The sequence below is a fragment of the Phycodurus eques genome, chromosome 18 (assembly GCF_024500275.1).
Source record: "Phycodurus eques isolate BA_2022a chromosome 18, UOR_Pequ_1.1, whole genome shotgun sequence".
Taxonomy (NCBI): domain Eukaryota; kingdom Metazoa; phylum Chordata; class Actinopteri; order Syngnathiformes; family Syngnathidae; genus Phycodurus; species Phycodurus eques.
Genome location: NC_084542.1, coordinates 16,530,995 through 16,557,567, shown reverse-complemented (window position 1 = coordinate 16,557,567; position 26,573 = coordinate 16,530,995). Strand labels below are relative to the sequence as shown.

The 26,573-nt window shown below is 42.4% G+C and overlaps 1 protein-coding gene across 7 annotated transcripts in view; it reads right to left on the bottom strand.

The window, feature by feature from the left end:
- Positions 1-26,573, bottom strand: part of tbc1d32 (TBC1 domain family, member 32) — a 46,074-nt gene that overhangs the window by 17,820 nt on the left and 1,681 nt on the right. For 6 of the 7 annotated variants that reach the window (XR_009770296.1, XR_009770294.1, XR_009770293.1 and 3 more), the window contains exons 3-29: positions 26,311-26,475; positions 26,091-26,247; positions 25,468-25,539; positions 24,927-25,052; positions 24,317-24,395; positions 23,876-23,979; positions 23,670-23,731; positions 23,454-23,586; positions 23,318-23,377; positions 22,404-22,491; positions 22,090-22,227; positions 20,299-20,388; positions 19,712-19,854; positions 18,916-19,043; positions 18,525-18,732; positions 18,214-18,293; positions 17,233-17,371; positions 16,262-16,349; positions 15,782-15,900; positions 15,459-15,578; positions 14,904-14,992; positions 11,691-11,813; positions 9,335-9,443; positions 8,461-8,554; positions 8,267-8,392; positions 6,188-6,274; positions 842-911 (exon numbers count right to left, since the gene is read on the bottom strand). Coding sequence is in view for 3 of the 7 variants with exons in the window: in XM_061704046.1 (XP_061560030.1) it covers positions 842-911; positions 6,188-6,274; positions 8,267-8,392; positions 8,461-8,554; positions 9,335-9,443; positions 11,691-11,813; positions 14,904-14,992; positions 15,459-15,578; positions 15,782-15,900; positions 16,262-16,349; positions 17,233-17,371; positions 18,214-18,293; positions 18,525-18,732; positions 18,916-19,043; positions 19,712-19,854; positions 20,299-20,388; positions 22,090-22,227; positions 22,404-22,491; positions 23,318-23,377; positions 23,454-23,586; positions 23,670-23,731; positions 23,876-23,979; positions 24,317-24,395; positions 24,927-25,052; positions 25,468-25,539; positions 26,091-26,247; positions 26,311-26,475 (2,997 nt within the window). In the remaining 4 variants the exon portion in view is untranslated. Of the gene's footprint in view, positions 1-841; positions 912-6,187; positions 6,275-7,105; positions 8,142-8,266; positions 8,393-8,460; positions 8,555-9,334; positions 9,444-11,690; positions 11,814-14,903; positions 14,993-15,458; positions 15,579-15,781; positions 15,901-16,261; positions 16,350-17,232; positions 17,372-18,213; positions 18,294-18,524; positions 18,733-18,915; positions 19,044-19,711; positions 19,855-20,298; positions 20,389-22,089; positions 22,228-22,403; positions 22,492-23,317; positions 23,378-23,453; positions 23,587-23,669; positions 23,732-23,875; positions 23,980-24,316; positions 24,396-24,926; positions 25,053-25,467; positions 25,540-26,090; positions 26,248-26,310; positions 26,476-26,573 lie in introns of those variants that run through there. The other variant, XM_061704048.1, reaches the window with a different exon arrangement.

The window sequence follows — 26,573 nt, the reverse complement described above, 5'->3', positions numbered from 1 at the left end:
GCATATATAATAACATTTTCACCTATCCTGGGTGGGTTTGTAAATCGAGTTCCACTGTAATATTTCCCTCATTACTAAAACATCATTAACAGCAAATGACACTGACATTTAAGCTCCCACCCCCCACCCCCACCCACCCGCCATCATGCAAAACAGCAGGAATGAAAAACACACACTTTTCCTTGAGGATTTTGTGCATTCAAGTGTGGGGGGAAAAAAATATGTAAATTACAAATACAAAATATACAGAAAAATGATCAAATACAAATATGAATAAATAAGTAAAAACCATATTAAAAAAATTATACTGTATATAAAAATATGTAGTTATTTATAGTATATTGAATGTTTATATTTATTTTAAAAAAAATATATATATATATATATATATATACACAATACAAATTTCAACGATACGATACTATACTTTGTAGATTATTTCTTATTATACATACAATAAATGTCAATAAAATAACATTACAACAGCACATACACAGTATATATATGAATAAAATCAAAATTATTGTAAATAAAAATAATTCTACTCCATTATATAAGTTATTATTATCTATTGTCGTGATGTGTTAAATGTAAATACAATAAACATTTTACATATATACAGGGTGTTTGAAAAGTAACTCCCTATTTTAAAATATAATAAAAGTCTAAAATATATAATTACAATAATCATTATCATCATAATTTTATTATTATTTTTTTATATATATATATATGACACATTCAAATTAAACTACAATAATACTAATAATACATTTAAAATAAGTGTTATCAAATAAGGTGTTTATGGGTAAAACAAACAAATAAATAAATGGTGACAAACCTGAGACAGACGTCCATGCCAAGAATTTCCACAGGCGACAATGCCACACATTCCACGCTCGTCTCCAGTGCTGTTCAACAATTTAAGGAAAAACACACAAGCGATAATCACCGAATAGTGGAAATAATGTGTCACAGTCTGTCCCTTTGGTGGGTGTCCAATAACGGATAATTTAGCGACGCTAACTGGCGTCGGCCATAAAAAGACATCGAGTACACTGTGAGCTCCGTTGCAGATGCAATTGTGCGCAGGCAACATGATAAAGGAGCAGGGATGACATTTCATGCTGAAAAATGTTGCTGCCTGTGGGGTAAATATCACTTTTTTTGTTTTTTAAATTGTGATTGTTGTTGTTGCTTCAGAGCAGGGGGGGGGGATTCCAACATAATCGTTCACTCAGTATACTGAACGAACGAACACGGCACAGCTCGTCTAGATACACTCAACAATACTACAACTGTACTACCACCACCACCACTAGTACAACTACTGCCCCTAGTGCTGCTACTATTCCTACTTATATTGCTATTACCACAGCTAGTACAACTACTACCACCACCACCACTACTACTACTACAACCCCAATTCCAATGAAGTTGGGACGTTATGTTAAACAGAAATAAAAACAGAATACAATGATTTGCAAATCATGTTCAACCTACCAAACTTTAATTGAATACAGTACAAAGACAAGATATTTAATGTTCAAACTGATAAACGTTATTGTTTTTAGCAAATAATCATTAACTTTGAATTTTATGGCTGGGACAGATGGCAAAAAAGACTGAGATAGTTGAGGAATGCTCATCAAATACCTGTTTGGAACATCCCACAGGTGAACAGGCTAATTGGGAACAGGTGGGTGCCATGATTGGGTAGAAAAAGAGCTTCCCTGGATTGCTCAGTCATTCACAAGCAAAGATGGGGCGAGCTTCACCTCTTTGTGAACAAGTGCGTGAGAAAATAGTCTTTAAACAGTTTAAGGACAATGTTCCTCAATGTACAATTGCAAAAGATTTAGGGATTTCATCATCTATGGTCCATAATATCATCAAAAGGTTCAGAGAATCTGAAGAAATCACTGCATGGAAGCGGCGAGGCCGAAAACCAACATTGAATGCCCGTGACCTTCGACCCCTCAGGCGGCTCTGCGTCAAAAACCGACATCGATGTGTAAAGGATATCACCACATGGGCTCAGGAACACTTCAGAAAACCAATGTCAGTAAATACAGATCGGCACTACATCTGTAAGTGCCACTTAAAACTCTACTATGCAAAGCAAAAGCCATTTATCAGCAACACCCAGAAACGCCGCCGGCTTCTCTGGGCCCGAGCTCATCTAAGATGGACTGATGCAAAGTGGAAAAGTGTTCTGTGGTCCGACGAGTCCAAATTTCAAATTGTTTTTAGAAATTGTGGACGTCGTGTCCTCCGGGCCAAAGAGGAAAAGAACCATCCGGACTGTTATGGACGCAAAGTTGAAAAGGCAGCATCTGTGATGCTATGGGCTGTGTTAGTGTCAATGGCATGGGTAACTTACACATCTGTTTTTTTTTTTTTTTTCTGTTTTTCATCCATTAATGCTGAAAGGTACATACAGGTTTTGGAGAAACATGCTGCCATCCAACCAACGTCTTTTTCATGGACGCCCCTGCTTATTTCAGCAAGACAATGCCAAACCACATTCTGCACGTGTTACAACAGCGTGGCTTCGTAGTAAAAGAGTGTGGGTACTAGACTGGCCTGCCTGCAGTCCAGACCTGTCTCCCATTGAAAATGTGCGGCGCATTATGAAGCGTAAAATACGACAACGGAGACCCCGGACTGTTGAACAGCTGAAGCTGTACTCACGCAAGAATGGGAAAGAATTCCACCTACAAAGCTTCAACAATTAGTGTCCTCAGTTTCCAAACGTTTATTGAATGTTGTTAAAAGAAAAGGTGATGTAACACAGCGGTAAACATGACGCTGTCCCAGCTTTCTTGGAACGTGTTGCAGCCATAAAATTCCAAGTTAATGATTATTTGCTAAAAACAATAAAGTTGATCAGTTTGAACATTAAATACCTTGTCTTTGTAGTGTATTCAATTAAATATAGGTTGAACATTGATTTGCAAATCATTGTATTCTGTTTTTATTTATGTTTAACACAACAATTGAGGTGGGGCAACAGAGTACTGAAAGGCAGTGGATTTCCCGATCCGTGGCACGAAGACGCCACATCAGGGCCTCTCCCGTTTGCGGCCTGTTTTCAGAGACTCTTCCGCCTCCAAGCGCACGGCTGACGTGACAGAGGTTAATGCTTGCCAAACGAGTCTGCTCTCAGCACACAATGAGAGTGCTCGAGTTGAGCTGAGGCGCCAGCCAGGCTTACAGCCAAGACACACACACACACACACACACACACACACACGCACACACGCACACACCCCATTCACTTACTGATCTCCTAAAATGTTATTTGCAGGGATTGATAATAAGAATTTAAGCCTGTAAGTGTATGTACAGCGGTGCCTGGAGATACGTGTGACGCAACTTACTTTTTTGCTTTGACTTCCGAGTGAAAAACTTGCCATTTTAGTAAATCATAATAATAAGTAAATATTCTACAAAAAAGGAGGCCATGCTCAGTTACGGTTTACAGTAACAAAAATAAAATAAACATAAAACAGAGAAATGCCATAGGCACGAGCTAATGATTAGCATCTATGTGGCAGCGTTCGAACCCTTCAAGCGAAGGACATTTGAACACAAATGGTGCAGCAACATATGTAGACAGACCCTATACAGTCATATATTAGTTATCCTCTGCGAAGAACGACCAATGTTACTGTTGAGAAGTTGTGACAGAGAATGTCTGTCTTATACTGCCCCCAGGTGGCCAAGGTGCACACACCAGAATGCACAGCACAATGTGCATTGAACTGAAGGAGAAAGTGTGACAAAAACGGATTCATTTTCATTCGATTTCATGATGTAATTACTGTATGTTTTTTATGAAGTATATATTGAGTGCTATTTTTCTAATTTGAAAAACAAATTCCAAAATTCTTAGGTTTTTGGTGTGAAGCTGGAACGGAATAATGGCATTTCCACTCATGAACACAGAACATTGAAACCCTGCTAGATCGCAGTTCATCGTTCCCGCCCCAGCTCTATCGTGGATTTTTGAAGCAACCGTTTATTATGGGTTTTTACCGTACAGTATACAGTAATGTCTACATTTAGAGTTACGCTACTTCAGTGTAGTACCGCATTGTGCCACAACATGCCCGGCAGCACTGAGGTCAACTTGAAGAACTGCAGCGAAATGTGAAGAAGAAATGTCAACTCTTCTAACCTTCAAACCTTTCCTCAACCTTAGTGGAAAACATCATCGGGGCAAGGAAGGATGAAAAGCTGCTTCCGGTTGAACATCCCAAAAGAGAAAGCATTGTTTAAAATTAATTCAGCTCCACTTTTCCTAACCTACGTCTGACTTAAGTCTCTAGCGTGAAACTACTATTTGAGTGGGAAGAGTAAAACCATAAATTACAACAAAAATAATTTTACATGGTGTCGCAACACAGTGTATGGAAATATCTCACTGAAGACTGTTGTTAATGTTAGTGCACTGAAAAAGGAGGAGGAGTCGTTTGTTTATGTGATGGGCAGTGGATGACTTCATCAATGAGCGAAGGTGTCCACGCTCGTTTATCATTTCCTGTGACGCCAGCCTCGCGGGGCTCACGATTAAAATGGACTGCGGCGCCATTGTTTTCAACATAAAATGCAATTCCAAATGATATTTATGGTCATTATTTGATGTATTTATCAATACATCATTTTATTTAAGTTTAATATTATTTGCTTGTTCAAGTCAAGTACGACACAATGAGACAATTTAACATTCAATATTAGTTTACATTTTGAAATTGGAATTCCCGTTGGAATTGTCGCTCCAGCTGGCATTCGGCAGTGCAGGTGTACCTAATGAAGTGTCCATGAGAGCACGAAAACACGTTTGAGTCGTTCACCTCAGCCGCGAGGAAAAGTTGTAATCAGGTGCTTGATATGGTGACATTCATAATATGCAAAAATTTACTTGAATAAATCTGCAATTAGCACATAGGTGCCAATGGGAAATGTAAGCGCGCAGGTTCGAGGTGGGAGATTCCCTAATAAGCGCTGCATCTGCTGCATCATCGTCATCATCATCATCATCATCATCAGTGGAGTGGGTGGTTTCACCGCTGGCTGGTAAACAGTAACCTGCTGACAGCCCTCATTGGTTTTATACAGTAGAACACAATGTAAAATTGTTAAGTCGCCCACTCAACTCTTTTGTTTACTTCCCTTTTAATGTCACACTATTTTTATTTTTATTTTTTGCTCATTTCACTGTTGTAAATTTGCATTTTAAAATGTCAATCGTTTCTTTGCAATAATGTGGAAAAAGAATGTAAATTACTTTCAGGGTTGGTAAATGTCTTTCACACTATATATGTTTTACTTTTGTTAAGTTTGCTTTCCATTATGGAAGGTATTTTACAATATATTTTTATGTTTTGCCATTTTCTTTTCCCACATGCAAATTCGATTCAAAAGTGTTTGACCTCATGTGAATTTCTTTTGACATTTGATGAATGTTTAATACATATAGTTATTTTACTTCTGATTAATTAAATTTAAATTTTGATTTAGTTTTACTTTTAATGAGAATGTTATATCTTTTAAGAAATCCGTTTTTATTTTTGACCAATATTTTTTTTTTTTTAACTGGATTTACTTTTGACATTTGTTTTTACTCATGATACATTTGGTTTTGCTTTGGATAAATTTGTTTCACCTTTTGCTACATTTGTTTTTACTTTTGAATATTTTAGTTTCATTTTGAGGAATATGTTTTGAATTTTAATGAATTTGCTTTTAATAAATTAGTTTGTGTACTTGTCATATATTTTTATTTGGGGTCAATTTTTGTTTTTACGTTTGCATTGTAAAATGTCACTGTTATGCAATTTTGCTTCCAGGATGCAAATGCGTCTCACAGCGGCTCAGCGTTTCGCGCATAAACGGGTTTCCGTTGATGTCATTTTCTTTCTACTTCTGGTCCAGCGGAAGCTTCCGGCTCAACGCTCCATCTCTCAGCTATGAAATCTCATGTTATCTCAAAGCCACGTATTTTTGTCATCACAAAACCGCATCAGCAGCAGGCAGTGAAAGCGCACAGGTGTCTGGAGAACAAAAAGAGTGCCTCGCCGCGTTGCCCTTTAGCCACCTTTCTCACGTATGACTTGTCAAGAAGAAGAAGAAGAAGTGGCTGGCTGGCCGGCCCGCGTGTTGCTGCGCCGCCCTCACTGACCTTTGTTGTACCCAGGCGGAGAGAAGCAGCACGCCGTGGAACGTTTGGACAGATGGAAAACAACCTTCTCCAGGAGGTCAGCCAACACTGCGCACCAAAACAAACGCACACATACATACACACACCAATGAGTCAACAACATAAAAGGATACAAAACAGCTGGGATGTAATTTCATGTCATCACTGTACAAGATTTGTCCACTTGAAAATAAACAGTTCACCCTCACATGAAGGAGCATCTTTGTCTTTTAAAATATGCAAGAAAAGGGTTTGGTTACTTGTTTGGAAGGGTTGGTTTAAAAGTGGTGTCGTCATGGTGAACTGTGCCAGCAAGGTGCATTAAATAAGGCCAAAAGAAAAACTTCAGTTTCTACTTTTTGTTTTTGTTATCAATTCCACAGATTAGTCTATTCAATTGCTTTTGTAATAAGTTTGTTAAATTCGAAAGAGACTTTATGGACATCCTGCATTATATAGATTCTTTAAACACATACACATAATACTTTTCAGATGGACGATTCCAACCTAATTTCTCTATAATTTTTTTTTATTATAGTAGTGTATGTGAGAGGAAACAAAATCCATGTGTGTGTGTGTGTGTGAGAGAGGTAATCCTGAATTATGTCGCTCATACATGTTACTACTTCCTGCATAAAAAGAAGTGCTAATGACGGCGCGGTGGTGTGTGGCAACAAACACATGCGAGTGCGGGAATAAATTGGAAAGGAAAGGTCTTAATTGATTCGTCATTATTGGCAAGTGCTACAATTTCCCCCCAATGAACTGTTGTTAAAAGGCAGCGCGCCATCTTAACGACGGCCCGAATAAAAGCATAGGTGGGAAAGCGGATTATAAATCGCCACCGCGGCACATCCCGCCTTAAATGGCAACCGTTAAAACCAAGGATGAGTACCTGTGGGGGCAGCGATCTGCGCACACTCGACGCATTGGTGACAACAGGACGACGCCCGCCCTCGCCGCAATTTGCTTTTGTCCCTCTGAGTCATGCCCATGATTGTCGGGAGCGAGCGTGACATTTCAAAAGGACCCACTGTGACTTCTTAAAAGCTTCCCGTATATATGTGTGTGTGCGTGTGTGTGTGTGTGGAATCACTTTTCTATCGATTTTCAACAGCACCATATTGTTCCCTCATAAGAAAGTATCGATTTCGAATTGTAGCCTCTAACCTCAGATGCTGCATGAGTACATGTGCATGATCATCATCATCATTATTTCGATGAATCTCATTCAGTCTCAGGGGAAAAACGTACTATTGATTTTGAATCAAATCCGTCGATTGATGTTGGAACTATCAGCGGTCAAAGTGGAGCTGCTACATCTTCGTCTACGATCATCTTCAAACAATGGGGACTCATTGTTCAGTGTCAGAGGCAGACCCCCAATTGATTTTGAATGGACTCCGACTCCTCGATGATTTATAGTCAGCCATGCTAAATAAGGGTCACATTTGCATGATCTGTGATCGCAATTCTCAATCCATCATCTTCAAACGATTGAGATTCATCGTTAAAGGTCAGAGCAAAGAAACCTATTGATTTCGTCATTTGACCAACTGTGATTGAATTGCCTGAGGTCGACAGTCGCATTTGTTTCTAAGTACATTATCCACGTTTGACGATACAGTAGTTGCTGCAAATATGCAAAGACTGAGAACTATGTAGCACTCAAATTTGTCTTGATTTGTTGGGGCGCTACGAAGGCACTTGGAAACTGGTATGACTAGCCCCTCCCCAACTATATAAGAACTTGAGCGCCTTCGTTCGCATCAGCCGTTATCCGGCACAATTCCGAACTGCCCTTCGCTAGCGAAAATACATCTTCCTTTTGGATCGTCAGCTGGTGTGGCTTTAGAGCGCCTCGTTATCATCCGTGAGTGCTTGCACCTCATGCAGAGAAAGGCGGAAGAGCGCCTTAAGCGGACTCGTTCCCAGGCTTTGGGAGTGGAGAGAGTGGTTTGATTGTTCAGAGAGAGAGAGAGAGAGAGAGAGAGAGAGAGAGAGAGCTAGAACCCTGTTGCTTTGGAATATTTTCCTGCCACAAAGTCGTCATCATCTTACCTGTAGCACTCAAGCTGTGGTGCCCGGCTGTCACAACTTTGCGGTAAAGCCGGCGGCACGTTTCCATCCAGCTGTCTTCCGTCTTTGCAGTTTGAGGTGAGGTGAAGAAGTCAATCAGGTCAGGTTCTGTCCGACGAGGGGAGGTGACACTCCTAGTTCATGTACCAGCACAAACAACACGGAGAGAATCTCACCCAGCGGGTTCTGTTGGGGTCTTGGTGGGTCCGAAGTGTAGCAGGTGGGGGGAGGGAAGGATGAAAACATGGGCCACGGATAAGGATCATCTCCCTGCGCGGGATACATGGAGACCAGATCAATAACTACCAACACTTAAGGTTGTAAAACAGCTGATTAGTTGGAGAGTGTTTATACAACTAAATATTAGATCAGAGATTTCCAGGTTACATTTCCTCAAGTCTTGGTCTTGACTTGGTCTCAACCCCTCAATGCCTTGTCTTGAATCTTTTTCACGTTCCTTCGGTCTTGGTCTTGACTGTGTCTTATTTCCTTGGTCTTGTTCTTCAAATGGTCTTACGTTTTCTTGGTCTTGATTTTAACTCAGTCTCACATTTCCCCTGCCTTGGCCCTTGGTTTTGAAGTGTACATTAAGTGATTTACAGATAAGGCCATCAATAAGCGAGTGATTGTTAAGCATTCAAATTGTTTATCAAAGCAGAGATGCTGCACATTTACATCTCGTTCTTGCCCTTCTTCTGCCTTTATTTTTGTATTCAGTGAAACATTTATTGTGTTTGTCAAAATCAGTTTTTTTCCCCCTCAAAACTTCACACCCAAAAGGCATAAACAGGAGAGCCGTGAAATTTGAAGCAAACGGAGCTCTGCGCGCCCTCCTTCCTGTTGGAAATGTGTCATATCCTCTCTGTGACCTCTGCTTAAAATTAAACCCTGTTTCTGTTCACTGAAACGACACCTGAATAATTGATAACCAATCCCCAATCCTGTGAGGCTGCCGGCTTCAAACACGCGCCGAAGCGATGTCTGTAATAAAAAGGGCATCAATAGCCGATACGATTGAGTAGATTTTGTGTTTCGGGTGTTGATGCTGACCTGCTGCAAGGCTCGTGGGGGGAGTCTTCTCTCAGATGGGCCTCCGACGACGGCAACACGAACCAGCACGTGGTTCCTCTCCACCGACACGTTGTCTATGATGAAGCTCCTGAGAAGGAGACACATCGACCACAACACTTCATTCTACAAAAAAAATAAACCATTTCATAATGTTTGGCAACAATAGGCATTTTCTCAGTCTTGGTCTTGACCTTGTGTCAAATTTCATCGGTCTCGCATTTCCTTTATCTTGCTCATGACTCAGTCTCACATTTGCTTTGTCTTGGTCTTGACTTGGTCTCAACTCCTTAATGCCTTGTCCTGACTCGGTCTCATATTTCCTCATTCTTGGTCACAATTTGGTCTCTCATTTTCTCTGCCTTGGTATGGACTTCATGTAACATTTGCTCTGTGTTATTGAGCGGCACTAAACTCCTCAATGTCTTGATCTTGATTTGGTCTTATATTTCCTCGGTCTAGTTCTTGAATCGGTCTCAACTTCTAAAAGCTTTTTGTTTTGACTCGGTCGCATGTTTCTACTCGGTTAATCGGACTTGATGAATACTTGTACTAAATTCTCCGGCCCTTAAAAGGCCATTCAACGTTTTTAACAGCAGGAAAAGGTGCCTGTGAAAAGTCCAATTACAGGCTTTCTACATAGAACGAAAACCATAAATGAGAGCCGCTGCAGTACATTATCGCGGCGTGAGGGAAGCTCGGCCTTAATGTCTCATCGGATCTGTGAATTTTCCAATATGACTGCCTTTTAACGCTGAATGCTAACTGCTTTAGTTCCAGTCTCTGCAGCAATTTGGACTTGAAAATTGGCAATAAGCAGGAGACGAAGCGTTCTTTGCAAAGGTCTGCTCACACTGGCCACGAGTGACTATTCAGAGTAGCTCAAAGTACGACACGCATTCAAATGAAATGTGCCTCACAAGATGCATTTGTGGCGGCCACAATCGTGTTCGCTGCGAGCGGAAGCCAGCGGACATGAGAAAAAGATGATAACGATGGTCAGTGATGGTCAGTGATGATGGCGATGATGACGGAGGGAGGAAAAAGGCGGATGAATGAACAAGCAGTCATGTCGTCCGACGCACTGACGTGAGTTGGCGTTTCGAGGCCATTTACATTGACACGCGCCAGCTAACCCAGCCGTCATTAGCATGACAAATGGCCTGGGAACATTTCCACCTCCTGTCCGCTTTATTCATCTTATCCGTGACAAGGCGGGCAAACAATTTCTCCCGCCTGGCTCTGGTTACGTTTTAAAAAAAAAAAGGTTCCTCGGCGGCGCTAAAACCCTCGGGATTATGCAAACGTAGATGTAGGTTGAAAGATCACAGACTATGTATGTCTTTTGGTTCAATATCATAATTGGGGGTCTGACATGTCACAATTGTCTTTGACGTTAGGGATAAGCAAGAAATCTATTGGTTCTGAATGGCTTTCGACCAGAGTTGCTATACGTATCTGAGGTTCAAAGATCACAAGTGTACTTCGGTAAGGGTTATCAGCGCTTTGTGTGTTGCGAATCTAAACCAATTGTCTAGTCTTTTTGTATTTAGAATTTATTACATCAGAGCAATAAACCTATTGTGTTTTAATGAAATTTGATCCAAATATGTTTCTGAGTTTACGAGTAAAAGTTTGAATTTTGCACTCCACAGGTCGCAGCGCTCAACTGTTCAATTGACTTTGAGGATTTAGAGAGTCTATACAGTTAAAGCAAAAGGAAAAAAAAAAAAAAAGCGATTGATTTATTTTTTGCAGGTATCCACCAAAGAACACACTCCTTGGTCGCATGTCTACTAACACCTGTCGTGACTCAGTCAGTACCCTGTGTAACATGTCGACCTTTTGTACCGCATTAGGACAGGCCCCTCGAGGTGAATGGAAAAAAAACCCTCGAGCACACAAAAAGTCAGACTCGGCAGCCTCCAAATGTTTCACAAAGCCCCCAGCGGGTGACCGGCGAGCCCGCTGAGCTGTTGGCATTTGCGCTCAGAACGCTGCGGCGGTTTGCCGCGACCCTCCGCAACTTTTAACCTTTTGCACGGACACACAAGTGGACTCCGCTCAACTGATGTGGCCACACAAGTTCGACGACGCCGTAAATACTACAGGAGTCTGTGAAGTCTTCAATTAAACCTGCCACGTCACAGAAGAGTTAAACACACTCCTATCATTCTGAGCGTAACTGTAAAATATGAGTTGACATGATCAGAAACAATCGTCATTAATAATGTGACATAGAAGTCAACTCAACTACAAAACACAGTGATGATTGTTTAATGTACATATATATCATTTCTGTGACTGGTTGAGCTAAACATGCACAGTAGGTGCCCACCCGTCGCCGGTGTCCTGGTTGGCCACGTTGTCCCTCTGGCTTTGCAGCAGCATGGAGCAGATGCTGTATTGGCTCTCCAGCAGCAGGAAGCTGTCCAGACTGGAGCACAGCACGCTGAGCAATCTACAACAACACGCGATGATAGAATTGCAGTCCATTTCCAGGCAATATAACAATGCTTGCATGCATATATTCTTTATCTTCTGCGAAAAACGACTAATATTACTGCAGGTTATATTCTATTTAATTATGTTATTACTAAAGGTTTTATTAAGTGAATATTATAGTGCTATTTTCCTTATTATAAAAGACATTACAAAATAAAAAAATTTTTAGGACACAAACAGATAAATGCCATTTCCATTCATTTTAATGAGGAAAGATGATTTGAGATACAAGCGTGGACAGGGAACAAATTAAATTTGTTTCTCAAGGCACCACTGTACTATGACATGACAAAATGTCCTATAAGGACATAAAATAAAGTGCTGGCACAGAGCGATAGAACAGTAAAGCAGTAGCACGAACTCACTCAAACTGCGATTAAGTGTCAGACTGGGTACCATTCACGTCGACATTCCCTGTCGATTTCCGGCGAGTCATGAATGTCTGCAAGAACCGGATTAGTGAAGCCAATTTTCTCCGCCAGCTTCACTCGCAAGCTTTGTATAAAAAAAAAAGAAAAAAAAGAAAAAGAAAAAAGGAAAAAAAGTGGGGAATCCCCGCGAGAAGCCTTCATGGTTCATTTTCAAATGCTGGTAATGATGCCCAGCTTACGCATTCTGCTGAGACTCTGCACACGCTGTGGAATAATGACTATGCCTGAGCTTTGTACTTTAAAAAACCCAACACCAAAAAATACACAGGGTCCTATCAAAATTCTAAGGAGCAAAAGTCCTTCACCTGACCCGCTACTATTGTATGGTGCAGCGTGTTACATTCAACATCAGGTACAAAACCTGATGTGAGCTTGTACAAGAGTTGTACAGAGAATCGGTAGACCTCCACCAAGGCCAAACAATTCGAAGCAAGTCCATTCATCCAAAGTTTGTCCTCATTAGGGTTGTTGTCATTATTCAGGCAGAGCAATGGGTTTTTTTAACATCCGACTTGACAGTCAGTGTAGGGACCTGAGTTTCGGGCTTGCGTGGCCGCTTTAGAGCGCCTCGTTGTTGTGGCGTGGAAAATCCACATGACGACCCAGGATATATTCCAGCCACTGGACATTGTAATAGCTCACAAAAGTGAGCATTATTTTCGTAAAGGGAGATTTTTAACTCGTTCACTGCCAGCCTTCCCAGTTAACATAGATATTTGACTTCTAAAGCCGTCAATGGCAATGAATGTGTTAATAATACACAGTCTGACATTGGATCTGAATAGCTTATAGCTTAGCATAATGAAGTGTCCTGTGAGTGTAGAGGAAGTTGTTGCTATTTGCCAAAGTGAAGGACAGACAAGTGACTGACAAGCACTCTCAGTGGCTCGGACAGCGGCCAAGTGAGAGGCTGCCAGCTTGTCAGGCCCGCCGACCTCGCTCCCCCGTTTGAAAGCAGTGCTCCGAGAATCCAAGCTGTTAGCGCTTTGTCTGATAAGCTTCTCCTCACGTGTTCCCCCGACTCATAAGTCTGCTGGGCATCTTGCAGTGGCTCAGCGTGGAGATTTTTTGTTGTTGTTGTTTTTACATGTTATCACCCTCAGCCAGCAAGTAAACATTTTAAATCAAAGGCTGAGTTTTATTACTTCACGACCAATCTTGATATAGTCAACAAGGAGTAGGGAATGTGCTTCGATGGTGCTTGAAAGTAAGCGTAAAATATGATAATTGTGTGAAACAGTCCAAGAGAGATGATGTCATGAAACTCATTGGTGTGAGTCATGTATCTATGTAAGTCTGACTATCCGGAATTGACATTGCAAACTCCAAGTGTTTCCACAGCCTCAAAGTGTTCTGTCCGCTGTCTTAAGACAGACTGCGCCCCTCTGGAGCATACAGTATTGAAGACAAATGTTCTTGTACTCCTGCTTTTAAATCGCATTGTTCATATTCCAGAAGAATATGTGCAGCAGAAACGCGTAGTTATTTATATTTAAAAAAAAAAAAAAAAAAAAAAAACGAACAAAATTTACGTTCTGCACTAGCGCACGCACACACACAGACTCGCCATGCATTAATCCATCACCAGCGGGGAGGGCGTAGCGATCGATGCAGGCCCGGACGAGTGCCCGTTGCCATGGCAGCAACCGGAGAAGACATTTGGGCTCTTTATCTTCGTCGAGAGGCTTACTTTTATGGGATGTTGCAACACAACAACAGCATATTAAAAAGACAGCAGCCGATCGGGAGACAGGCAAAACTGTACCTCAGAAGTCAAACGAAATAAAGCATCATGAATGCGCGACGCTACGCAAGGAGAGGGCAAATTTGGTGAGACTTTGAGGCAAGCTATAAACTTAACTATTCACACTGCATTGCAGGTAAATAGGCCCATTGGAGGCATAAAGGTAGACTTATTCTCCAGTCCATTTGAGACAGAATTTTGCAATTGCCATGCAGCTTGATGGCTCATTTAATGATGAACATTTACATTTCAAACTTTTTAAAGACTGCGTTTACATATGATACACGTTTTGACAAAAGGGATCATTTTTCCAAGAGGAAATGCCGCTTTCCGCATGATCTGTAAAGAAAAAAATGTCTTTCTGTGGAAGTTGAAACTGGGGGGAAAAGAACTTCCAGGAGAATAAAGCAAATCCCAGAAGGGAAAAAACAACAAAAACCAAAACTCCTTTTGACTCATGTCATTGTCATTTGCTTTTTCAATAAGGAGAAAATGTAACTTTTTTTTAAAGGCCATATCGCCCAGCCCTCAGTTAAAGTTACGTATGAATTTGTTTTACAACAGAGCAGGAAAATTAGGAAGGTTAAAACAGTCTATACAGTTAATAAAGGCTTTATGATGGTAACAGATCCACATGGGGACTGAGAACTAGTATCAATTTGTGGAAAAAAAAAATGAAACTGACCAAATATGGTACTGAATAGTCAAAAAATGAAGAGCCATTGTTAGTATTATGTATTACTGCCAGAGGAAGTGTGTGTTGTGCTTCTGAATGCAGCACACCATCTAATTAACATTGAGCTTGTTTGTGCGTAACTGAAGCGCTGCTGTTGCTGCTGTCGTTGATGCGGTGGCGGTGCGTGACTCTCACCTCAGGCCGAATGTGTGCGACTGCTCGTAGTGGAAGAGGGCGCGGATCTTGGCGGCGGAATTCACAGCAATCAGCCTGTCAATCAAGTCCTGCGGAGCACAGCGGGAAGCCATGAACATCACACAGTTACCATGTTTAAGGTGGAAATGGTGCATTACAGTGTGTGTGTGTGTGTCTGTGTGTGTAAATCAGGGAGTATTCCAGTTGTCGTGAAAAGTGAAAACATGCCCTCAAATGGATGAAAGACGAACTGCAGGCACGTGTACTGTAAGGCCTGGAACACACATCAAGACTTTTCAAATCTTAAAAGATTATTTATCTGGGAAAGACCCCACAAATGCCGATTTAAAAAAATCGGGCTTGAAACAGTTTTGGTGTTTGGTGTGTGGCGTGCTCTGATAATATCAACACAACACATCAGACGTATGGATAATCTTGTAGGATAATTTTAAGATTGTTTGGCATGCTTGGTCGGGAAGGGGCGGAATAGCGGGACGACCACTGGTTTTGTGTGTGTGTGTGTGTGTGTGTGTATGTGTGCGCTAGCCCACTCACAGGCACTGAGCTTGGCACTTCCCTCAGTGTGTATTCACTCTTGTTGGCCAAATGTTGTCCAGCCAGCAGCTGCCATGTGGACTGCGAGGATGAGAGCAAGTTGACCAGGGACAGGAAGGACTGCAAAGACACACAAAAGTGACCCAGTCTCACACACACGCACACGCAAACACACACACAGAGCTAAGAACACCGAACTGGGTTAAATGTACAAGGCTCAGACATGAGACCACAGTACAGTTATGCATGTCATCCTTCTCATGAATAGTTAGTAAGATATGACAACAAAGATGTTGGGAGTCACTGAGTAATTTGGTTAGTACCTTGAGGCAGCTCCTGTCTATGGGATCCATGGGCGTGGGTTTGGGTCGAACCGCCCTGGCATCCTCGCTGCGGCATTCCAGCGCTGACCACAGCTCCAGAACCAGGGCCCGCACAAAGCCTGACACACAACAAAACTCAAGTTCTTGCATTTTCGGCATGAGGCATACGATGCCTGGGCAGCACAGTGGTCAAGCGGTCAGCAAGTCTGCCTCACAGTTATGAGGTTCGGGGTTCAAATATGGGCTCTGGCCCATGTCACTATATTTTTGAGTGGGACACCCCAGCACCAGAATCAAAATGGCACTCGTCTGTCTTTATTTACAGGGTGTGGTAGTTTTATATTACTGCCACCTATAGGACTGGAGTGGGACAACGACATGGCTTTTTTTTTGTAGCTGTTTTCTTTATTATAATTTTTTTTAATAAATCAAACGATATGAAACAAAGCTTTGCCTCGCAGCTGCAGTGTGTCGTCGTACCCGAACGCTGCAAAGCCGTCGCGCCTGCCGCCGTGGCCGCTAACTGGGTTACCATGACGCCATAGCCAAACTTCTCAAAGCGGCTCACCTAAAACAACCAAAAAGGGAGAATTAGGCAAATGACACATATTTGAAAACATATTTGATAGAAAATGTGTCAGTGGAGCGTTTAGAAATCCAATTACACACCAGATTTCGAGTGCGAGTCCTTCGTTAGTTAAAAAATAATCACGCTCCTTAATTAGAGTGCAAACCAACAAGGCTACCAATTACAAGCGTGAGTAAACAATGGCGCTAAATTAAGTGCAAGCGGCGGGTGGGGGTGAGCGACGTGCGAAAGGTGTGCTCGGAATTAGCATTAGCTGGCCCCACACTGTTTGAATACTAAACAGAACACCAGCGCACGAAAAGACTAAATATTAAACTTGGATTCCCACAAGTGTGTATCTGGCAAGCTTATATTTTAACTTCTTTCAACTGCTTTTATAACAGTATGACACATGATACAACTCGAATGCAAAAAGTCAGCAAAATTTGCAAAACTAACAGAAATGAGCATAGAACTGTAAGTATAAACCTTCCAACTACTACTACATTGAAGACCCGGGGGAAAAAAAAAAAAAAACTATGGTGTTTTTTTTTGTTTTGTTTTTTTTGCTCACTAGTGATGTCCACTTATCTGTTAATTCTTCCAAGGAGGATCAATTTTCTTGGTCAGCTTTTGTGTTTAGAGGAGAATTTGACTATTTAGTTTGCTTATTCAAAAAAAATAAAATAAAAAATTGTTTTAAATTAAATAAAAAAATAGGGTACAGTATGTTTTATCTCTAGTGACGTCCATTTAACCATTTCATATCTATTACCTCTGACAGGGAGGTGTGTCAACATTTTTGGACACGTCAACTTTTTTAATATGCCCAAGTACTTTTTCCTATGATGTCATAGGGGTGGGGGGGGAACAGCGAGTTTACCTGCATTTTTTTGCTAAAGCGAGAGAACATGTGTGAGACGCACTCCTGCATGGCTCCGGTCTGCTGAAGCATCAGCACGCCCTTGGGGGTAGATGCAAAGTTCAGCAGGCTGTCCAGCAATGTTTCCTCCCACATTTGCCTGAGATGTAAAAAAAAAATAATAATAATAATCAAAAATTCATCAGAGTCCGGGTCCAGTTAATAAAAGCAATAAAACGGCACACCTGCCAAGCAACAGCACGGTTCACTTGTTATACTGTCAGGGGGGTGCGAACGTGGGTATATAAAGTGATTTCATCGCCACCCAGCAGGCATCAGTCATCAAGAAATTGCCTTTAAATGTCAACGTAAGCTCGCCGGTCACAATATTAGGTCGAGCAAATCCAATTAAGGAGCTGTATTAAATAAAAAAATTTAAAAAGCTCTGCCAATAAAAAGGTAATAAAGCTCACTTTAAGACCAACACTGAAAGTGAAGTTTTAAATAGATTAAATATATATTTTTTAAATCATGAACGCGTATTATTGATATATTATGTATTAATAGCAATGTGACAGGATTTTCCAAAAATGACAGCCTGTCAAAATGCTAAGTCTGGTTGACCAATTTTGCTTAATTGATCCAAAAATGATATTTATTTACTACAAATAATGTATATCTGTTGATTTATCGACACCAGCGACAGCAGAACAATGAAATGCACTTCAGCTAGATAGCAGTAGGTCCAATTTAACCAGTTGCTATTCATACAACAAAAAATTATTTTATGTTCAACCAAACAGGCCCGGATATCACACTGAGTGAGTCATTTTGTTAGTAAATTGAGATGAGAACATTCTTTCTAGGGTTTATACTTTTCGGGCATTTGTTTGGTGGTGTGCCGTGAGATTTTTGTATTGTGGAATATTTGCCCTGATTCAATCAATGTTGAGGAAACACTGGCATACAGTGTAAAGGCGGCATATGTTTGTGCTTTATTACATGTCTTGCAATTCCTGTGTGGACGTTGGAGGGTTGTTTCCAGGCACCGGGGTCGGAATCCTTTCAGACAAGGAACTGGTCTAGGAATAAATTCAAAACAAAAAACACATAGATAATATCCTGTCACATCTATCGATCGCGCCACTAATCTATATATAATGATATTCCGGCTGACTATCACGTCTCCCTGATGAAAGGACTTCTTCTTACAGTCACGTCGTGAATATTGTGACAACTGCAGACTATAGTTACTGTTAAGCAGGAAGTCAGTGTTTTGATGATTTTGGGACATAAGGGAGACGGTATCGGACCTTTCTCCAGGCGGCAGCGGCGGCCTTGTCCAGGCCGTACGCTCGCAGCACCTGCAGGCCCTCGCAGGTGTTGTACATCTGCCTGCAAACAAAGATGAAGGCCCCGCACAGAGCACGAGACGAGCCCCCTTCGCCTTCGCCCGGCGCCGAGAGCTCCCGATCCAACAGCTTCAGCGTGTAGCGAAGCAGCACGTGAGCGGCCGTGCTCCTGCAAGCGGAAAAAGAAAATCATCTCAGAGTCAATTTTCTGTTTTATTAATGACCTTCTGCTGCATCACACAATGTCTCACTCATAGAAAATTCATCATGCGGACAAGGTGGATGAAAGTCATATTAGTGAGCTTTGAAATACCAACAATGAAAAATGTATTGACTGTTCGTACTGACTCACCTCTCGCCGTGGCCTACGAGCAGGTTCTTCTCATACAGAAAGAGAGCTAAGCCTCCGTGTGTGTTGACCATTCGAGCCAGGACGTCCGCGACCAGAGGCAGTGTGGCTGCAGGACACTTTAATTTGCTCTGCAAACAATGACCACATCACAATAACTGGAGAATGCAATTCCTGTCGAGCTGACGCTGAACTCAAATGCTGTAGAATTAAGTGAAATGTGGGAAAAGGCAGCATTTGAGAATTAGAAAATTTCTAAAATACTGAATTACAGTAGACGGCACAGTGGACGACTGGTAAGAGCGTCTGCCTCACAGTTCAGAGGACCGGGGTTCAATCCCCGGCCCCGCCTGTGTGGAGTTTGCATGTTCTCCCCGTGCCCGCGTGGGTTTTTCTCCGGTTTCCTCCCACATCCCAAAAACATGCGTGGTAGGATTGGCTGGCAATCAGTTCAGGGTGAAACCCGCCTCCTGCCCGATGATAGCTGCGATAGGTTCCAGCACGCCCGCGACCCGCGTGAGGAGAAGCGGCTCAGAAAATGGATTGACGGATGGATTACAGTACTAATAGAAGGAGAATTGCTAAAAGATGTGCGATCGATGAGAATTTAAAATCTTGGAACTGTATTTTTGAAGTTGGAATAGTTTCAAACCGGTGGGAAATGCGGAAGGACAACAAAAAAAGTATCTGAATAATAAAAATAAAGAATTTTGGTAATGATAATGAAGTTGACAGACAAGTGATCACTAAACCTGAACAAAAAGAGAAAAATCATGCGTGTGTGGTGTCTGTCAGTCACCTGGCCTCCACCGAGCGCCTGGATGACGGGTGCCATCAGAGTCTGGATGACGGGCGTCTGGCGGAGACACTGGTCGGCGCACTCGGTCCTCTCACACATGGCGCGCAGCGTCGCCATCACCAGGCCGCTGGGGCACAGTGCGTCTGACAAAGAGCGGCCACTTTTGAATGACTCGAGAAATGTGGTGGTTTAAGGTTTGGTCACGTGCGGCTGACTAGATTTCTCATCCGCACCGTGACCGCCGTGGCAAACGTTTTGACAATTTAAATATCTCGCCGGGCATCCACGGCAATCACGGCAAGTCACGTTTGCCCATTCCGTCAGCCTGGCTTGTCTCGCGGCCATCCCGTTTTGTCAACATAGTGTGAAAACGTAGCCTGAGAATAAGACAACTGAGAAGGACCGATAATGTGGGAGTGGCTGAGGACAAGGTTACCAGATAAAAGACAGCACTGATGAATGTTGGGAAAGATCTCGGTGTTCCCTCACTCGCTGATTGCTCACTACCCTCTGACTTTGTCATTTATATCTAAAGGTGTGTGTATGCACGTGTGTGTGTGTGTGTGTGTGTGTGTGTGCGCGCCCACCTGTGTGTGGGCTATCATGGCAAAAAGGCTGCGGGTGTTGGCACATGATGTTTGTGAGAATCACGACAAGGTCCGTCAAACTGACTGCATCTGTAAGGAGGATATTTGACTTGGTCAAAAACAATTTACTTGTATGATTTCAATGACTTGTACTTTGTCTTGAGGAGTGAGGTGAAGTCACCTGTTTACACAACCGTGAGTCCATTTAGTACACCCGTTTTTTACAGCTTTTACTCGCGAGGTGGATTGGGATGATGATGCATTTTTCCAATAGGCTCGTATGATTTCAATAACTTGTACTTTGTCTGGAGGAGTGAGGTGAAGTCACCCGTTTACACAACCGTGAGTCCATTTAGTGCACCCGTTTTTTACAACTTTGACTCGCGAGGTGGATTGGGATGATGATGCATTTTTCCAATAGGCTCGTATGATTTCAGTAACTTGTACTTTGTCTTGAGGAGTGAGGTGAAGTCACCTGTTTACACAACCGTGAGTCCATTTAGTGTACCCGTTTTTTACAACTTTGACTCGCGAGGTGGATTGGGATGATGATGCATCTTTCCAAAAGGCTTACGCTACAATATCGACACAACGGGATCAAATATCAAACATGATGAAAGCTGCGAGTTGAAAAAAGGGGCTGCGAGGGCCCGTTCATCACTGCTTGCACCTCCGGTTTGGATTTCTTTCATGTGCAAGGTGTCTGATTCTGTATTGTTTACCGCGCGATAATTTTAATGCATAATTGGGAATATTATCAGTTGGGTCAGAGGTCCAAATCCTGTGTCATAAGAGTGGCCTCCCTCTCTGGAATCAATAAAAAAAAAAAATCATAAATCACCAATCTCAGGCAGACGCCTCGATACGTCCATACAATCTTAACAACCTCAATATAGCAGTGAGCGCAGACAATGAGTCGTCTTTATGAGGTCTCACAATCAAGTTATGTTTATTACTGATTATACAAACTAGACACTGGTACTTTTACGTACATTTAGGCGGAGAACATTCCATTGTCAGCTTACACAAACTGCAAATACTTCAGATTGTATTGCGCCCACGTGGCCGTGCGCCCGATGAAACGGTTGAGGAAGTTACGAGCAAAACGTAACATATTACTGTATGCATTTGGAGCTCGTTACTGACATTTCAAAGTGAGACTTTACACATGATAATCATCTCAACATGATTACATTCATTTGAAATGTTCTACTTCGTTAAATCAATGTATTTTTAATAGCTTTACAGATCCAAAAATGAATCTGTTACTAAAAAAAAAAAAAAAAAAAAAAAAAAAAAAAGAAAGATGCATTTTCCCCAGTTAACTGTGTGTTCCAAACCAGTCGCCTTTCCTTTCAATATTTCAGCTTTTTCACCACAATAACTATTTGTTTTTTGCAACCTTAAAGATAAAAATAAGTCAGCTGCTGAAAAATATGTACTTCCCAATCAACTTAATTCTCCCTAATGTATACCCGTCCCATCATAAACTAAAAGTAGCACTATACACACGGGCTACTTTCATTTCAACTTTTCTACTTTATCAATTGAACAAACTATTTGTATTTATTTTTATAGCTTTACAGATCAAAATAAGCCAGTTGCATTTTTTTTTTGTTTAATTTGTCTCACTAAACTTAATTGCGCCTCTTCAACATCTTTTGATTCACAGAAACTCAAGTTACAGAGAGAGGAGTAATAGGTGCCGACGGAATGGAACCAGGGATGATTTGTTATGTTTTTTATTTTTTCAATTGTTATGTTCAGAGAACCGCAACGTGAGGTTTTGACCTTTGCGTGCAGCCACTTGGATGGGAAAGAGCTTCCTGCCGTTGGCGTAGAGGACGACTTTGCCCAAGACGCACAGCGAATGGACGACCAGTGCGTACTGCAGCTCCTTACCGCTATAGACGCTGCTCGCGTCCGACCCTGAAACACAAAGAGGGCATGTTACGAGAAAGCAGGGCTGGATGATATGGCCACGGAATAAAATCTCTTCTCAATTCTAAATCCGCAAAAAAAATGCCGATCCAAATGTGACAACCCCTTGACGCGTTCAGCACTCATACATTCATTGAACAGATCAATAACTTCTTTCCACTCACCTGAGTTGTGTTGCTCCTCCGAGGGGAGACGAGCGCAACGCTGGCAGCGTTCCTGGTAAAGGACGCACTGCTGCAGAGCGGCCTCCATCTGAGTAGACGTTATTCCGAGAAATGACAACAACGCTACAATGGATAACTCATCAGAAACGCCTTTTTTGGGGGGGGGGGGGGGGGGGGTGTCAGAATTTTTTTTACAGTGCACCGACTACATTGTGGGATTATGTTGACAGTTAATTTAGAGGCCATAAAGGGAATAATCCTCTTTAAAAGGCTGACAGCGCGGGGGAGGATGAACAAATCACTTCTTCAATGGCAACCTGTCTCAGTGGAACCTCCAAAGTATAACACGATCCGTTCCGTGACGCCCGCTGACTTCCAAGTTGTTCAAATTGCACAAGAATACCACTGGAAATTATGTAAAATAACGTGGTGTGTTCCGGAGTCAAACTGTCGCCATTAAAGACCCTTTATTAAATGTGCAGGCGATGTTTTAAGTCACATTTTAACATTAGCAACTGCCACACTGCAAGTCTAATACACCGGTGTCAAACTCAAGGCCCGGGGGCCAGATCTGGCCTGCTACATCATTGCATGTGGCCCGTGAAAGCACATATGTGTTGACTTCTTGTTTCTTGATAGCATACCAAAACAGCAATTTTTCTTCAATGTTATTAATGTTGAGCTTTTGTACTTTTTTTTTTTTAACCAATCCCCCTTTTACTATGAATTAAATAATAGTTGAAGAAACATTTTTTTACTGGCCTCTGATTTCACAAGTAGTCATCTATTAATTCGATGTGTATATGGTATGTAATAATATGAGACGATCATATATTCATATGGGTACACAGGGGAGTAATTTTTTTCTTAACATTTACCCAAATAAAACAATCTAAAATGTAACGCTCACTCACCAGACTCTTGTATTTGCTCTCGAGGAGCCTGAGAACCACCGTCCTGCTGTACGAGCCGTGCTGAGAAACAACACAAACAACATAGAAATGGGAATAAATGGATGCACGCGCACACACCACACACACACACACTCACCATCCATTTCGTGAACCACGTGGCTTGAACATCCAACAGGGCCAGCAGGTGAGTGGGCTCCAAGAATTTCTCCGGTGAGTTGCGATGGAGAGAAAGGAGGGAGAAGGTGCTCTCGATGATTTCTTCCATGTACCTGGGGAAAAAAGGAAAAAAAAAACGTGAGGAATTTTCATAGGATCTCCACATCGGGAAACAAAACGAGTGGGCTTGACTCACTTCTCTGGGTGGCGGATCCAGAAGGCGGTCGCCTCTTTTTGAAAGTCGTTCATCAGACGCATCTGAGTGCACAGGAAGATGATGATGATGATGATGATGATGATGATGATTAAGCAATGACGAAGGCTAAATTAGCAATGGAAATGTTTTATGTTTTGCAATGTAAAGGAAATTTGATGACGACACATTGCTTGGCATGCGCATACCCGTTTGAGGAGAGAACTGATCTCGGGCCTGTTGATGTCGAAGCCAGCGGCACCGCTGGGAAAGCTCAACTTGAGGGACAGAAAACTGGACTCCACACTTTTAGCTGAACAGGAGACAAACATTTTCAAAATGTTTGGAAAACGTCGGCGCCGGGATACTTCCGGGCGGCAGAAAAGGCACTGTTTACCGATGACCTCAACTGAAACAATGTCAAAAAACAATGAGACTTCACACATTCAAACTCCGGCAGTAGAGAAGAAGGCTAAAACTCAGCATGTTTGCTCAATGGCCCTGCCTCGGTCAAATGAAATGTAAAGGTTCGTTTAACAGCGGTCTTATCGACAAAAGCGTCGGCTTTTTCCGAGCAGAAGTACGTGCGATGTCACGGTAAAATGTCCGAAAAAAAACACAAAACGTGTGAATTGAAGCGACTGTCATACCGAGGCTGGTGTAGATCTCCTGGGTGACGCTCATTGGCGACGAGGAGAAGCTCTTAGCGAAGAACTGAAGAACGTGGTCCTGAAGCAACGAGATGCCGTGCAAGCAGATTAAAAATTTGTTTGTGCTTGAAGGAAATAAAGATGGGCGATCTGGCCTTAAAATGTTTGGTTTTTTTTAATCACCAAAATGCAATTTTAGATTTTAATCTACTTTTTCCTATCCACTTCATAAATATCCCACATACTACGATCTCAAAACACATCATTTCAAACTCATCTTACAACATTACCCTTGATAATAAATGGCTTTCAAACTTGATTTTGAAAAATGCACCGGATATGCATGCGTATATGTGCGCAGAAGATCCCTGTAACTTCCACTAACAACACAAGGCTAAACTGATTGCCGACACACAAAAACCAAGATGTTTTTTTTTCCCCCCCAGCAAAAATCTGGGGATAGATTGCACATTAAAAAAAGCTAATTGTTGAATGTAGGCGATTATTGTCGTTTGAATGCTTGCCTGTTTCAGCATCCATGAAGACGAGAGTAAATCATTGACGTATTATATCTCACAATTATTGATAAGCGAGCGGCGCGGCGGCGTACACTCAGCTCGGGGTCGGGCTCGGTCAGAGCGACGCACAAATTGTGGCGTAGGCGGGGCCACCCCTCGCAGCTCAGCACGTCAGACGGCGGCGCGCGACGGAGCACCTGCACGGCTTCCCTGCGCACCTACACACACACGAAATGACACAAAAGACATCAATAGAAATCAAATCTGTAACAAACACCACCAGCATCAGGTTTAAAGGAGACATTTTAAGGGCACTTCAATACAAGACCCTTTTATTTATTAAATATGAACTGGCCATACAGTCTCAACATTCTAAATCAATACTTAAAGTCAAGATATTTTACTCTCTTCCATTGCCATTTTGGCTAATGGTGGGGTGCCTATCACAGAGGTGGGCAAACGTGCGCAAGAGCCACCTTTGATTTATTTATTTATTTTTAAGGACATACGGGCCAGAGAGACTGACTTTCCAGAGCGAGTGTTAATATTTTCAGCAAACAAAATGAGCCATATCATCTTTGCGAAAACAGGATTTTTGTATTGTGTCGTGTCCGCTGAGCGCATCTCCTTCACCTCTTTGGGGTGACTTGAGTCCAGTTTCTCAGCCAAAGTCTGCAGCTGCTCCTGTCGAATGAAGGCGTAACTCTGGAGAAGTGGATAGAGTGATACATGTTGTCTATTCATTCAGAGACTCTAACAAAAACAACAATAATAATCAATTGTGTTGCGAAGGCGCATTTCGGGGCACTCGAGGTCACCACCTTTTACAAGAACCAAAACTTGCTCGAACATTGGTCAAACCATTATGTAATCAACATGTCGTTCTGCAAGTTATCGCAGCATACACGGGCGGGAAGCCCGATATCCTGAATTCTGGGCTTGGTCACGTGCAATGCAAGCGCAAAGGCACTTGTGACGTTAATGTCGGTCGACAGCAGAGGGCGATATTGCCCGACGTGGCTGCCCCCGGGGATCGGTGAAAACTGATCTGTTTAGTTCTTATTCCACGAACGCATGCAAAATATTCTTGGCCAAAATTAGAAAAAACAAAAACAAACCTGTAACATTGTAAAACACCGCCGTCGTTCCGTCTCCCTTTCAAGCAATTTACCTTCAGCGTTTGCCAGCCGAATGTACGTGTAACATGAAGTGTCCTATAATGCAGGCTGACACAAGCTTGTGTCCATTCAAAAAACCTGATTGAAAGACGAGTCGCTGTCGGAGCAGTCGTCGGCGTAGCGGCCGTGCTGCATCTCCTCCTCCTTCCTTGAGTGGTCCTCGTCAAATCCGCTGACTAAACACTCCACCGCCGCAGTCACAGTGGTTCTCAAAGTCTGCGTCGCGTCTTGGTACCTGGCGATGAAACAACGTCAGCGGTTTCAATACACGCGTCTGTGACGTCCGGGTTCGACTCACTGTGCCGACGCTCGGCTCCGGCCGGTCGCCGCGTGGACGATGGCGTCGTGACCCGAGCCGACGGCGTGTTGGCCGTCTTCTCGCGACAACTTCCTGATCTCCTCGTCCACCACGCCACCCAGGGAGGTCTCCAAGCGCCGGCGCAGGTACTTGACAAACTCATAACTTCGGAAGCAACACAGACGAGACGGAAGTGAGCGCAAGTCGGAAAGCTGCTCAATAAGTGTCTTTTGCAAGTGACGACGTCAAAATTGGGCTAAACA